The following is a 15,000-nucleotide window of genomic DNA, read 5'->3' on the forward strand; positions in this document are numbered from 1 at the left end:
ATTGCTAACGTTGTAGCTATCTATGATTGTTAGATTACTAACGTTGTAGCTATCTATGATCGTTATATTGCTAACGTTATAGCTATCTATGATTGTTTGATTGCTAATGTTATAGCTATCTATGATTGTTTGATTGCTAACGTTAGCTCCAAACGCCATTCAAGTGACAGCCTTTGTTGTGTTTGATTGCTAACTTGTAGCCAGCAGCAGCAGCAGCAGTCATTTCAAAAACATTGTAGCTATCTATGACTGTTTGATTGCTGACGTTAGCTCATTACGCCGTTAGCATCTTGGAGGCTACTTGTCGCAAAGTGACGCATGCGCGACTCACATCTGCGCTCAACTCACATCGGGCAGTGACATCGTACAACATTTTGCGCAGACGACAACCTAAAAGTTGAGTGCCCAATGTAGCAAAAGAAACTGGTGTATCACAAATCTACAAAGAGTTTAGCAAATCACCGGACAACTGCAGGAAACAGCTTAGCCTCGATAAGATTCTGATTTACAGGCTTTTATATTATTATTTGTTGTGATTCTCCTCAAATGTCTCGCTTTGTCCACAACTCAGAGATATTCGGTTTAGTGTCACAGAGGAGAGAAGAAACTAGAACAATATTCACATTTAACCAGCTGGAATCAGAGAATTTGGAAGGGAGTTTTTTTGTGATTGTTGCGGGTAAAAATCCTTGATTATGCGCCACGTTTTCTTAAAAAATGCGATGGAATATGCTATCTGATATTTATGCAATTTTATGCGATGAAATTGAATTATGTGATCGCATATTCGTGTTTTTCTGGAGGGACTGTAAACGCCCGACGATGTGTCCATGATGAGGAATTATTGTATAACGTCTCTCGGTACTCACTCTTATCGCCTCCTCCCGTCAGGATGAATCGGATCGAGCGGTCTTTCTTCTTCTTGTCCTCCGGGTTGGGCGGGAGGGGCTTGGAGCCGTGGTTGAGGGGGGCGGGGTCCTTGTTGCAGGAGCCAATCATGGTGCTGGTGTTCCTCATGGGCGGAGCTGGGGGCTTGTCCTCGACCTCCCCATTATCAGACATCTTCAGCTAGGCTGCAGCTGGCCGCTCCTGCACAGAACACCAATCAGAGAGGAGGCAGGGTGAGGGGGTGGGTTCAACCAATCAGAGAGGAGGCAGAGGGTGAGGGGGTGGGTTCAACCAATCAGAGAGGAGGCAGAGGGTGAGGGGTGGGTTCAACCAATCAGAGAGGAGGCAGAGGGCGGGTTCAACCAATCCGAGAGGAGGCAGAGGGTGAGGGGCGGGTTCAACCAATCAGAGAGGAGGCAGAGGGTGAGGGGCGGGTTCAACCAATCAGAGAGGAGGCAGAGGGTGAGGGGTGGGTTCAACCAATCAGAGAGGAGGCAGGGTGAGGGGTGGGTTCAACCAATCAGAGAGGAGGCAGAGGGTGACGGGCGGGTTCAACCAATCAGAGAGGAGGCAGGGTGAGGGGGCAGGTTCAACCAATCAGAGAGGAGGCAGGGTGAGGGGGTGGGTTCAACCAATCAGAGAGGAGGCAGGGTGAGGGGGCGGGTTCAACCAATCAGAGAGGAGGCAGAGGGTGAGGGGTGGGTTCAACCAATCAGAAAGGAGGCAGGGTGAGGGGGCGGGTTCAACCAATCAGAGAGGAGGCAGGGTGAGGGGGCGGGTTCAACCAATCAGAGAGGAGGCAGAGGGTGAGGGGTGGGTTCAACCAATCAGAGAAGAGGCAGGGTGAGGGGTGGGTTCAACCAATCAGAGAGGAGGCAGGGTGAGGGGGTGGGTTCAACCAATCAGAGAAGAGGCAGGGTGAGGGGGTGGGTTCAACCAATCAGAGAGGAGGCAGGGTGAGGGGTGGGTTCAACCAATCAGAGAGGAGGCAGGGGTGAGGGGTGGGTTCTTTTTTAATTTAACTTATGTAAGTGCTGTAGTATAACTAGCAGGAGACAAGTAATAATTGAGGTAAGTTTGGAGACATTACCTTATTTAATCATTGAGTTAATAAATATTTTTGTTGTATCTCTTTTCGGTGTAGTAATTTGTAGACGGCCCTAAGCACTCGTCTAACTGCAGGTAGCAGCAGCAGCAACAGAGAGCTGAAGAGAGCAGGCAAGTGTTCATAAACTTCTGGTGTACTTACAAACTTTCCAATCCATCATTTTATGAGAGCATAACCTATTTGTACTAGTTTAGAAGTTTGGTATCATTTCGGGCATTATTAGTGGGGTAACCTACGAGATACACAGTTGGGTCCATTAGCCCCGCGCTAAGCTATTCAGCGGCTAACGCTACTCTACGCTAACTCTCCCAATGTTAGACCCAGGTGAAAAAAGCTTCTGGGGGGGTGTTTGGCTCGAGGTCATGGTGCAAAGGAGGACCCTAGGGTGAAATTACTCCGAACCATCACTTTAATGTCTATATTATATACTGTGTAGGCCAATATCTGAAAACTAAACTCTGGTCTGTCCTCCGTGTAATGAACCAGCCTCTCTTTACGGAGTCGCTTTTCTGGACGAAGGAAGACGTTTTAGCGAAAAACTGATCAGAAAATGTAACCAAAATGTAACGGAACATTGTAGAAATGTAGTGGAGTAGAAAGTATAGATAACTGCTGCAAAATGTAACGAAGTAAAAGTCAAAAGTATGCACTATTGATTCTATTTAAGTAAAGTACAGATATGGGAAAAATGTACGTAAGTACAGTAACAATAGTATTTGTACTTTTTAGGTTACATTCCACCACTGTCGCCTAGCTGCTAGTGTAGCCCGCCCTCATACTCTGCTTCTGACTGGCTAGTAGTCCTTACCTAGCTACTGTCAGGACCCTCATACTCTGCTTCTGACTGGCTAGTAGTCCTTACCTAGGTACTGTCAGGGCACGCCCTCATACTCTGCTTCTGACTGGCTAGTAGTCCTTACCTAGGTACTGTCAGGGCTCGCCCTCATACTCTGCTTCTGACTGGCTAGTAGTCCTTACCTAGGTACTGTCAGGGCACGCCCTCATACTCTGCTTCTGACTGGCTAGTAGTCCTTACCTAGGTACTGTCAGGGCACGCCCTCATACTCTGCTTCTGACTGGCTAGTAGTCCTTACCTAGCTACTGTCAGGGCTCGCCCTCATACTCTGCTTCTGACTGGCTAGTAGTCCTTACCTAGCTACTGAGCATGTGCGACTCCCAACAAAGATGTAACAGAACTGCGATGCTTCACTCTGTAGCTAAAACAGAGAGCTCAACACACAGGGTGAAAAGAGGAGCTGCAGCAATGTGCAGTACAACTAAAATATGGTGTTTTTTGAAAATTAAACCATGTGAACCTATTCTGGTATAGGGAATGAAGAGAAGGAGCACAGAGGAATAAAATGCTATTTTCTGATTGATAGTAAACCTTTCAGAAAACAATATGCAACAAACAATATATATATATATATATATATATATATATATATATATATATATATATATATATATATAATATTTTTTTTTTAATCAGAAACTGAAAATCCAAGCTAAAAAAAGAAAGAAAATGCAGTTACTATTTGCTCGCTGAGTGGTTGGTTGATCTACAAACACAATGCTGACTAAACCATAGTGTGTGTGTGTGTATGTGTGTGTGTGTGTGTGTGTGTGTGTGTGTCTTTGTCTACTGACTCAGGCCTAAATGCTATGAGAAGCAAACTTTCTGCACTTGTCAAGAGATGAGATATATATATATATACACACACACACACACACAGCTGAGAGGCTAAGAAGGAAGTTTTAATCAATGGTTTCGCCACAACACCCTCACATTAAACACACACACACAATCACACAGCAAGCTAACCTGCTGAAAAGTCCCACAAGGAAGGAGGAGTCTATTTGGGACGCACACACACACACACACACACACACACACACACACACACACACACACACACACACACACACACACACACACACACACACACACACACACACACACACACACACACAGGGTGTTGATTATTAATTTATGATCTATTGATCCCCATAAACGTCTCAGTCTCAGCTCCCTGCAGGTGTTTCCAGCAGCTACAGTCTCATTACAGGAATCCTTTAGTCTACTCGGTGTTGTAATGTGTTGTGCCTCCATTTTACTTTGTTATATCAAAGATTCTCTATAACTATAATAAAGAAAGTGCATTACACGATGCGCCAGTGGTATGAAAGGGTTCCCACTTCCTGTCTCCTAAAGGGGCGCGGCATCGTTTGAAAGCATAGCAGACGTTGTGCGGATGGATGAAAAGTTACATTTGCATAATTTTTTTCCTTCAACATTAGATATTTACACAGCTAAAAGCCATGTTTAGCATTTACGAAAATTTGTTTTGTTACAGCGTTCAGGAACGTCTCACAGCGTTTTGTTCCTGAGAAACAGAAACAGGTCTCGAACAAAAGTTAATTTTCTCCTAATTTGTGCGTCTGAAAAATGCCATTTTAGTGTCAAATTGTTCTGGAGATAAGTGGCTTGTGAAAAATGGGTCTAATGTTTACATTGGTGACTATGGTGCAAAAGAATGGGTCATAATCTGTGTACTCGTTTACTTTTCACATTGAAATCAATGCGCTCAGGCAGACACAGATACAGGAAGTAACTCGCTGAGTTGTGGCGTCTCGCTGCTAAAACGTCTCTGTTTATATCAGGACAACCTCTGAAACGTACCGTATTCACCGTTACAGTCAACTAGAGATATTAGAGATGCACTGATTACAACTTTCTAGGCCATTTCCGATTTTATTTGAGCTAGGCCGGCCGATACCGATTTTAGCCGATTCCAATTTCATTTTTTCTAACCACTTTACAGCACACGCAAATATGTGTTTTCTATCTTTTCTTTAATAGAACATGTGTTGAACAGATAATGGATCACTATAAAATAGAACTATATAAATGACTGCTGGTGTGTTCAAATGCAGAGAATGAATTCCGCTATGTATGCATTGACGCTATGCATGTACAGTACAGGCCAAAAGTTTGGACACACCTTCTCATTCAATGTGTTTCCTTTTTATTTTCATGACTATTTACGTTGTAGATTCTCACTGAAGGCATCAAAACTATGAATGAACACATATGGAATTATGTACTTAAGAAAAAAGTGTGAAATAACTGAAAACATGTCTTATATTTTAGATTCCTCAAAGTAGCCACCCTTTGCTTTTTTTGATAACTCTGCAAACCCTTGGTGTTCTCTCAATGAGCTTCATGAGGTAGTCACCTGAAATGGTTTTACCTTCACAGGTGTGCTTTGTCAGGGTTAATTAGTGGAAGTTTTTCCCTTATTAATAAAAAAGCAAAGGGTGGCTACTTTGAGGAATCTAAAATATAAAACATGTTATCAGTTATTTCACACTTTTTTGTTAAGTACATAATTCCATATGTGTTCATTCATAGTTTTGATGCCTTCAGTGAGAATCTACAATGTAAATAGTCATGAAAATAAAAAGGAAACACATTGAATGAGAAGGTGTGTCCAAACTTTTGGCCTGTACAGTATGTGACCACAAAGTACCTTTACCTTTAGCTATATTTTGCTCGTCTCCTCGTTCGTCCACTTCCATGATGTCTTTGTTGACACCTGTCGTGTGTGCAAACAGAGCGGAAATACTTGGCGGGAATGAACTAAAAACTTATTTTTCTTCGTTTTGTGGCGGGTCGCAACCATAAAATGACCTAAAACTTAATCGCAATTCATTAATTTATTCGGCAAAGTAACGTTTTTCCGCATAAGCTGATCTATATATCGATCAAGAGAAAATCCGATGAGACCGAAACGTATTTCCCTCGAGTCGATATTCATGAAATTCAACTGAATTTTACTGTTTCCATGATAATGAGCGAAGAAAACAACGACATTAAATATAACAGCAAAGGCATGCGCTGAAAGGATGTTCTAGTTAAAAGCGTACTGAGATGAGACGCATTGCACAATGAAATCTGTCATTTTAGAAACCATTTGCAAAGTAACAGGAGTCCTAAAATACAATAAAGAAAAAATGTTTAAGTAAACTGGACAAAAAATGTGGTTTAAGTCAACTAGAGAAAAATTAAGCAAAGTAATAAGAAACATCTGTCTCTTGAGGGACTTATTGTAATTGTTGGGGCTTTGTAAATTATAGAGTGTGGTCTAGACCTACTCTATCTGTAAAGTGTCTCGAGATAACCTATGTTATGATTTGATACTATAAATAAAATTGAATTGAATTGAAATCTGTTTGTTAGAGCTGGGCCTTATGGCAAAAATCAAATATCACGATATTTTTTGACAAAATACCTCAATGTCGATATTGTGGCGATAATGTAGTGTGTAGTGTTGACTGTTGATGCTTTCACAAAATATAAACACAATGAGTTTTGACAAACAATCACCAATAATGTGGCTACAATGACTAAAGTGGGTAAAGGTGAATAACAGAAAAGCTAGAACAGTCTGTTAAGTAGGGCTGCCACCTCTTAGTCGATTAGTCGACTAATTTCTTTAGTCGACTTAGTCTTTCTTTAGTTGATAAGTCATTTTTTATGCTTATTCATGCTTAGTTACTCATTTCCAAGAAACTTATGAGCACATTTATTGTAAGCACAATATTTAAAGTGGAAACTCAGTTTTACAGATGGTTAATTAACTACATTTATATTGTGCTTTTCTAGTCTTAACCAGCTCTCTAAGCGCACAGCTTAGTGTTAGTCGACTAAGAATTTCTTTAGTCGAGGACAGCCCTACTGGTAAGTTCAGAAAACCACATCACTTTACTGTAATGCAGCCTTTAAAACCACCAAAATTAAAGACGATATATATTCTCATATCACGATATCTATATAATATCAATATATTGCCCAGCTCTACTGTTTGTGCTCGAATACATTTTAAAAAGGAGATTTAACAGAAATGTGAAAGTAAAAATTGCAAGTTCACCTCACACAGATTTAGCCTCAAAAAGGTATTTAAAAAAAACACATTGTTTTCACTTCAACCACCTAAAACTGGTGACCTCCATCTCTTACCTTAGCAGACAAACGCGTTTGCAGCTTCTGGTCGATTTCGGAAAGAAAACGGCAACAACAAAAAGACAAAAAGACAAAAAGGAAAATGTTTGATCGACCGAGAGCTGAAGCAAAGGAGAGGGACTGAGAGAGAGTGACGCTGCGTCTGCCTTTTGACCAAGCTCGCCTCGCACAGACGGTGATGTCACGGTGTGATGTCACAAGGTGAGTCGCATGAGGAAGTGGGGTATATGGGCGACACACACACACACACACGCACACACACACACACACACACACACACACACACACACACACACACACACACACACACACACACACACACACAGACACACAGATTTAGACTCTGTAAGGGCAACAGGAACTCTAAAACTAGTCCCTGAACACACACACACTCACACACACACACACACACACACACAAATGTAAAGAAGGGGTGTGTGTGTTTACAGCCATCACACACACACACACACACACACAAATGTAAAGAAGGGGTGTGTGTGTTTACAGCCATCACACACACACACACACACACAAATGTAAAGAAGAGGGTGTGTGTGTGTGTGTGTGTTTACAGCCATCACACACACAAACAATCACTGTTTAAAGGGAAGTGATGACCTCTCTGTTGGTCTAAAGCACATACACAAATAACACACTCACATGTTTATCTTTACACACACACACACACACACACACACACACACACACACACACACACACACACACACACACACACACACACACAGTGGAGACGAGACAGCAGAGGTCTCATATTTCAGACACTGCTGTCAGTTTCGGCAGAGCTCTGTTATCAAACAAACCCACACACTGTCACACTGCTACATCTCACACACACACACACACACACACACACACACACACACACACACACACACACACACACACACACACACACACACAGTCATCTTCTAAAAATGATCACAACATAAAGTGAGTTTCACCAGACGGAGGGTTTTCCCAAACACTCAGAGAGACTACTGTCCTTTCTCTCTGAGACTCCCTCTGTGTGTGTGTGTGTGTGTGTGTGTGTTGTGTGTGTGTGTGTGTGTGTGTGTGTCGGTGTGTGTGTGTCACTGAGAATGTGTCATTGAGCGAGGCTGCCGTACAAGGTGCCACTTGCTCATCAGATACACATTCACATACATTTCCTCCACACAAATGTTTGGAGCCATTTGGGGTTCAGAGTCTTGCCCAAGGACCCTTCGACATGGGACTGCAGGACCAGGGAATCGAACCACCAACCTTCAGATTTGTAGCCACAGCTGACGTTTTGAGAATGTCACGGTGGGCTTTTGGGGGGGGAAACACTGATCGACAATTTTTCACCAATTTCTGACATTTTATAGACCAAACTAGTGCTCGATTCATTGAGAGAACAATCGACTGTGAAAATAATCGTGAGTTGCAGACCTGCTCGTAATATCCGTCTCTCGCTATTTTACTGGTAAAAAGCAACAAAACTGCATCAAACAAAGCTAATACCTTAAAAACCACCTCTGACACACACACACACACACACACACACACACACACACACACACACACACACACACACACACAGAGAGAGTGTATGTCTATGTACAGAGATTTACATTATGCACACACACCAAGGAAATGACCATTAAATGTCAGCACTTCCTGGAAATGCCATGTCAGCTATTGCAGCAATTACTGGAAGAAGACTTCACACAGACGCACACACACACACACACACACACACACACACACACATGCACGCACGCACACACACACAGCGTGCATTTTAAACCCAACATGTCTTCACTGTCTCCTCCCGCTCTGCATCTCTTCATTCTCACCATCAAGGCAGACCTTTACCAGAAGGAAAGTCGGAGACGTTCGTTGCATTGGTGTGGATCGCCGCGGATTGTAGATTCACACAATTCACTCAAAGTCACCTGCAACTGGGCAACAGTGCGATTTAGGGCTGCAACTAACAACGGTTTTCTTTTTCAATTAATCTGTTGATTACTTTCTGGATTACTGGATTAGTTGCTCGGTCTATAAAATGTCAGAAAATGGTCCCAAAAGCCCAAGACGAAGTCCTCAAATGTCTTGTATTTGTCCACAACTCAAAGATATTCAGTTTACTGTCACAGAGGAGAGAAGACACTAGAAACAATATTCATACGTAACAAGCTGGAATCAGAGAATTTTTATGTCTCAAACGAATGATTATCTAAATAGTTGACCGATGAGCAGCTTTAGTTTGATTATTTGTGTATTTATGACACATCCCGTAGGCAACGAGTCAATCTCACTGTTGGTAGCGTGATATACTGTGTGTGTATATATATATATATATATATATATATATATACAGTGTTGGGGAGTAACGGAATACATGTAACGGCGTTACGTATTCAGAATACAAATTATGAGTAACTGTATTCCGTTACAGTTACAATTTAAATCGTTGGTATTTAGAATACAGTTACATTGTTGAAATCAATGGATTACATGACGATACTTCTCTGTTTCACGAGTTTATTCACTCTGACTAAATTAAGGCAACTCTATGCATTTTCCAGAAGCCCCGATATGAAATAGAAAAAAATAGCTATTTGCGTGATCAATCAACGAAGCAGGTGCGGAACCCGACGCCGAGCCAGGGCAGGAATAAGTTTCTATCTTGGAAATTCAAACAGCATTTCACATTAAAGAACGAACAGGGAGAATGAAATATAACTGTGCAGTGCAACCTCTGCTTGCCAGCAACCAACCTGCTTTCAGCGTCCAAATTACTCCACCTCCAACCTGAAGAAGCATCTTAAAGTAAGCTATTTTTTTAATTAGCCAAGGGTAGTCGTCTGCTGTAGTTTTACTGGTCACCTTGCTATTTTAACGTTGACGTGCGACTTTACATTCTCCTACGTGCTGATTTACTAGCTCCAGAGCCGTTTAAAGACTGACTAGCCCCGTTTGACATGCTAGCTAACGTTAGCTAAAATTAGCTCGTGGTAGCAAGACTGCGGTTAGATTTTTGTAGTATGCAGTTCGGGACTACCAATACAATAATCTATCTGCTTGGTCAGGTACACATTCAGCTAGTTGGAATAAAAAGAACACACCATTATAGGCCTGTTTAGTAAGCTGGATGTGATAGCTGCATTCCTACACTTTTCAGATTGAGTAACGTAACGGAATACGTTACAAATTACATTTGTGGGCATGTATTCTGTATTCTGTAACGAAATACGTTTTGAAAGTATCCTTCCCAACACTGTATATATACACAGTATATACGCCTATCATGTTGTGGTGCGTCGCTAAATAAGATGAACGTCCAGCAGCCAAGGAAGATTACATTTGTTTCCTTCCTAACAGAGTCAATAATGTCTTTTATAGTAGTGATCAATGTGGTGCAGGCTGAGGCCCCATCTACACTGCTGCTTTTCCATTTTTAAACAAAAAAAAGGATGGTGCCGGTGTAAACAGGCAGCAGATTGTCTGCTGTTACTCTCCGGTTGAATCACACGAGTTGAAACTCTTCATATGTGCAAAGCAAATTATAAAATGCTACGATCATAATGTTGGTAAAACACACACACACACACACACACACGAACACACACACAGACACACACACACACACACACACACACACACACACACACACACACACACACACACACACACACACACACACAGACACACACACACAGACACACACACACAACACACACACACACACACACACACACACACACACACACAGTGTTAAACATTTAGCTGAGCTTGCAGACCCAGCGGGGATCCGCCCATGTCGTAGCCCAGGAGAGCTCAGCGTCTCTGGGCAAAGGCGAGGCCACAGAGCCCCTGCCTGCTCCTGGAGCTCCTGCTATTACAACACACTCAACACTGTGGGACGCTCAGTACACACATAAGTCCATAACAACCTGTGTGTGTGTGTGTGTGTGTGTGTGTGTGTGTGTGTGTGTGTGTGTGTGTGTGTGTAGATAAATAAGAGACATAAACAGAAAGAGACAGAGAGGTTACCGCGTCGTGGCCGGGCCAAAAAAACACAACAAAAGAACAAAAGAGGAAGAAAGTCGAGGAGAAGAAGAAGCTCTCTTCTGAGCTCTGAAACCTCCAAAAACAGCAGCGAGGAGTAAAGACATGATGACCAGCGATGAAGACAAAGAGAGAGAGAGAGAGAGAGAGAGAGAGAGAGAGGTAGATGCGATGATGAGAAGAGGTCTGTCAGCAGTCGACTCCAACATCATATCGTCACGGTAACGAGACGAACCCCCAAGGCCCAGACTTCAAATGTATATTTTAACATATTTAACAGACACACATCATGTATATATGCACACACACACACACACACACACACACACACACACACACACACACACACACACACACACACAACACACACACACACACACACACACACACACACACACACACACACACACACACACACACACACACACAGCTTTTCTGTATTCAAGACATTTTTGATCATTCAGTCTGTGTTAAACTGAATTCTCTCGTTAGTCTTCTCAGTTTATGTATTTACCTTTTTATCTTGATCTAGTTTGTGTACGTTTTCCAGGATAACAACAACAACCTTCGAACTAGCGAGCTACACACTGAAAATGTCAAGTTTTGAAGGAAATTCGGATCATGCAACAAGCCTGCAAGGCTTGCTTGGTTCTTTCAGTGACTTACTTTAAAGGTCCCATGACATGTTGCTCTTTGGAACTTAGTGGTCCCCTAATACTGTATCTGAAGTCTCTTTTATATAGACCTTAGTGGTCCCCTAATACTGTATCTGAAGTCTCTTTTATATAGACCTTAGTGGTCCCCTAATACTGTATCTGAAGTCTCTTTTATATAGACCTTAGTGGTCCTCTAATACTGTATCTGAAGTCTCTTTTATATAGGCCTTAGTGGTCCCCTAATACTGTATCTGAAGTCTCTTTTATATAGGCCTTAGTGGTCCCCTAATACTGTATCGAAGTCCTTTTATATAGACCTTAGTGGTCCCCATACTGTATCTGAAGTCTCTTTTATATAGGCCTTAGTGGTCCCCTAATACTGTATCTGAAGTCTCTTTATATAGACCTTAGTGGTCCCCTAATACTGTATCTGAAGTCTCTTTTATATAGGCCTTAGTGGTCCCCTAATACTGTATCTGAAGTCTCTTTTATATAGACCTTAGTGGTCCCCTAATACTGTATCTGAAGTCTCTTTTATATAGGCCTTAGTGGTCCCCTAATACTGTATCTGAAGTCTCTTTTATAGGCCTTAGTGGTCCTATACTGTATATCTGAAGTTCTCTTTATATAGGCCTTAGTGGTCCCCTAATACTGTATCTGAAGTCTCTTTTATATAGACCTTAGTGGTCTCCTAATACTGTATCTGAAGTCTCTTTTATATAGACCTTAGTGGTCCCCTAATACTGTATCTGAAGTCTCTTCTATTATAGACCTTAGTGGTCCCCTAATACTGTATCTGAAGTCTCTTTTATATAGACCTTAGTGGTCCCCTAATACTGTATCTGAAGTCTCTTTTATATAGACCTTAGTGGTCCCCTAATACTGTATCTGAAGTCTCTTTTATATAGACCTTAGTGGTCCCCTAATACTGTATCTGAAGACTCTTTTATATAGACCTTAATGGTCCCCTAATACTGTATCAGAAGTCCTTTAAAGATTTACAAAGAATATGTTTACTGCATTTCCTCTCTAACTGGGAGGTTTTGGGACCGATTGGTGGGAGTGCTGTGGACGAAGTACACACAGAGATACACTGTAAGAGAAAAATGTATCAGCTAGTTTAAATAGCTCAGGGTACTGTATTATCTCCTAGCCCTCCTTCCCTTCTCCTACGTGGCCTTTCTCGCTTGTACGTAGAGCCCGACCGATAAAAGGATTTTTAAGGCCGATAGATACAAATATTTGTTGATTTATTTACAAATCCGATATTCCGATATATCGGCCAATATATATTTAAAAAACAAAATCCAGAAACGCTTAAGAAAACATAAACAGAGTTCCCTAACTTAGGAGTCCTCACTAAAATAATATAATTCAGTTTAAAAAGAAACTTTTGTTTTATATTCACAACAGAACATCAAAATATATTATAGTTATATTAAAATAAAATGAATAAAAATACAAAATTAAGATATGAAACTTAAAGTCCTTTGAACAAAAACAACAACAAAAATCAAAGAGTGCTGCCAACAGGGACGTTGTAGAGCGCTCTGTGTGTGTGTGTGTGTGTGTGTGTGTGTGTGTGTGTGTGTGTGTGTGTGTGTGTGTGTGTGTGTGTGTGTGTGTGTGTGTGTGTGTGTGTGTGTGTGTGTGTGTGTGTGTCTGTGTGTGTGTGTGTGTTCTGTGTGTGTGTGTTGTAGAGCGCCCTCTGGTGGACAAACTATGCAACGCCAACACTCAGAACATGATTGAAGGGTGTTTCGTCCGTTTTTATTTTATGTTTTAAATATTCATTTATCGGCCGTTATAAATGCCGATATTGATAGTTTGGAAAATGCCTGACATCGGCCGATAATATCGGTCTGGCTCTACTTGTAAGGCCCCCCCACTGTAAATAAGAACTTGTTCTTAAAGTGCACATATTATGAAAAAAAAAATCACTTTTTCTGGGATTTGGGGTGTTATTTTGTGTCTCTGGTGCTTCCACACACATACACACTTTGAAATAAACCCATCCATGGTGTTCTGAGTGAGATACTGTTTCTGAATGCTAGCTCGTAGCATTAGCATGCTACCTTTAGCAAAGCACTGCTACAGCACACACAAGTTCACCATAATCTACAAAAGAACTACTTACATGTGCGCCCTCATTTAGAAGAAGTCTCCCAGCTGATCCTGCCTTGTAACTGACCAAAGTTGTAGAAACAGGCTTTCTTTTACTGTCTCTAGAGTTAGCTAGCTGACATGATCTACATCTGAGCTACTGAGCATGTGCGAGTGCAATCAAAGATAGTACAGAAGAAGAAGATGAAAAGAGGTCTCACTCTGTAGCTAAAACAGAAACCAGGTGAAAAGAGGATCTGCAGCAGTGAGAGAGAGCTGTGCAGTACAACAACAATATGGTGTTTTTTGAAAATTAAACCATATAAACCTATTCTGGTACAACCTTAAACCTGAAAATGAGTAATATGGGCACTTTAATGACTTGCCTGTCAAAATAAAGGTGAAATAAAAAAACTTATTGTGGGAACAGTTAACTTAAAGTGCACATATTATGAAAAAAACACTTTTTCTGGGATTTGGGGGTGTTATTTTCTGTCTCTGGTGCTTCCACACACACATACAAACTTTGAAATAAATCCATCCATGGTGTTCTGAGTGAGATACGGTTTTTGAATGTGTCCTGCCTTCAGTCTCCTAGTGAGCTGTTCAAAATCGGCTCGGACTGTGACGTCACAGTCCGAAATGAGCTGGCTAACCACAACCGTTAGCTCGTAGCGTTAGCCAGCTAATGCTAGCGTTAGCCGGCTAACGCTAACCCTAGCATGCTACGTCGTTCTCAATAGCAAAGCACTGCTACAACACACACAAGTTCACCATAATCTACAAAAGAACTACTTCCATGTGCGCCCTCATTTAGAAGAAGTCTCCCAGCTGATCCTGCCTTGTAACTGACTGAAGTTGGAGAAACAGGCTTTCTTTTACCGTCTCTAGAGTTAGCTAGCTGACACGATCTACATCTGAGCTACTGAGCATGTGCGAGTGCAATCAAAGATAGTACAGAAGAAGAAGATGAAAAGAGGTCTCACTCTGTAGCTAAAACAGAAACCAGGTGAAAAGAGGATCTGCAGCAGTGAGAGAGAGCTGTGCAGTACAACAACAATATGGTGTTTTTTGAAAATTAAACCATGTAAACCTATTCTGGTACAACCTTAAAATACAGTTATGAACCTGAAAATGAGCAGAATATGGGCGCTTTAATATTGTAT

The 15,000-nt window shown here is 41.6% G+C and overlaps 1 protein-coding gene across 4 annotated transcripts in view; it reads right to left on the reverse strand.

Annotated features, from left to right (window-relative positions):
• Positions 1 to 15,000, reverse strand: part of pak1 (p21 protein (Cdc42/Rac)-activated kinase 1) — a 93,303-nt gene that overhangs the window by 36,433 nt on the left and 41,870 nt on the right. For 3 of the 4 annotated variants that reach the window (XM_039787149.1, XM_039787151.1, XM_039787147.1), the window contains one exon: positions 870 to 1,089. In XM_039787149.1, the coding sequence (XP_039643083.1) occupies positions 870 to 1,062 (193 nt within the window). In that variant the 5' untranslated portion in view covers positions 1,063 to 1,089. Of the gene's footprint in view, positions 1 to 869; positions 1,090 to 7,019; positions 7,152 to 15,000 lie in introns of those variants that run through there. The other variant, XM_039787150.1, reaches the window with a different exon arrangement.

Source organism: Perca fluviatilis, chromosome 2, assembly GCF_010015445.1.
Source record: "Perca fluviatilis chromosome 2, GENO_Pfluv_1.0, whole genome shotgun sequence".
Classification (NCBI taxonomy): domain Eukaryota; kingdom Metazoa; phylum Chordata; class Actinopteri; order Perciformes; family Percidae; genus Perca; species Perca fluviatilis.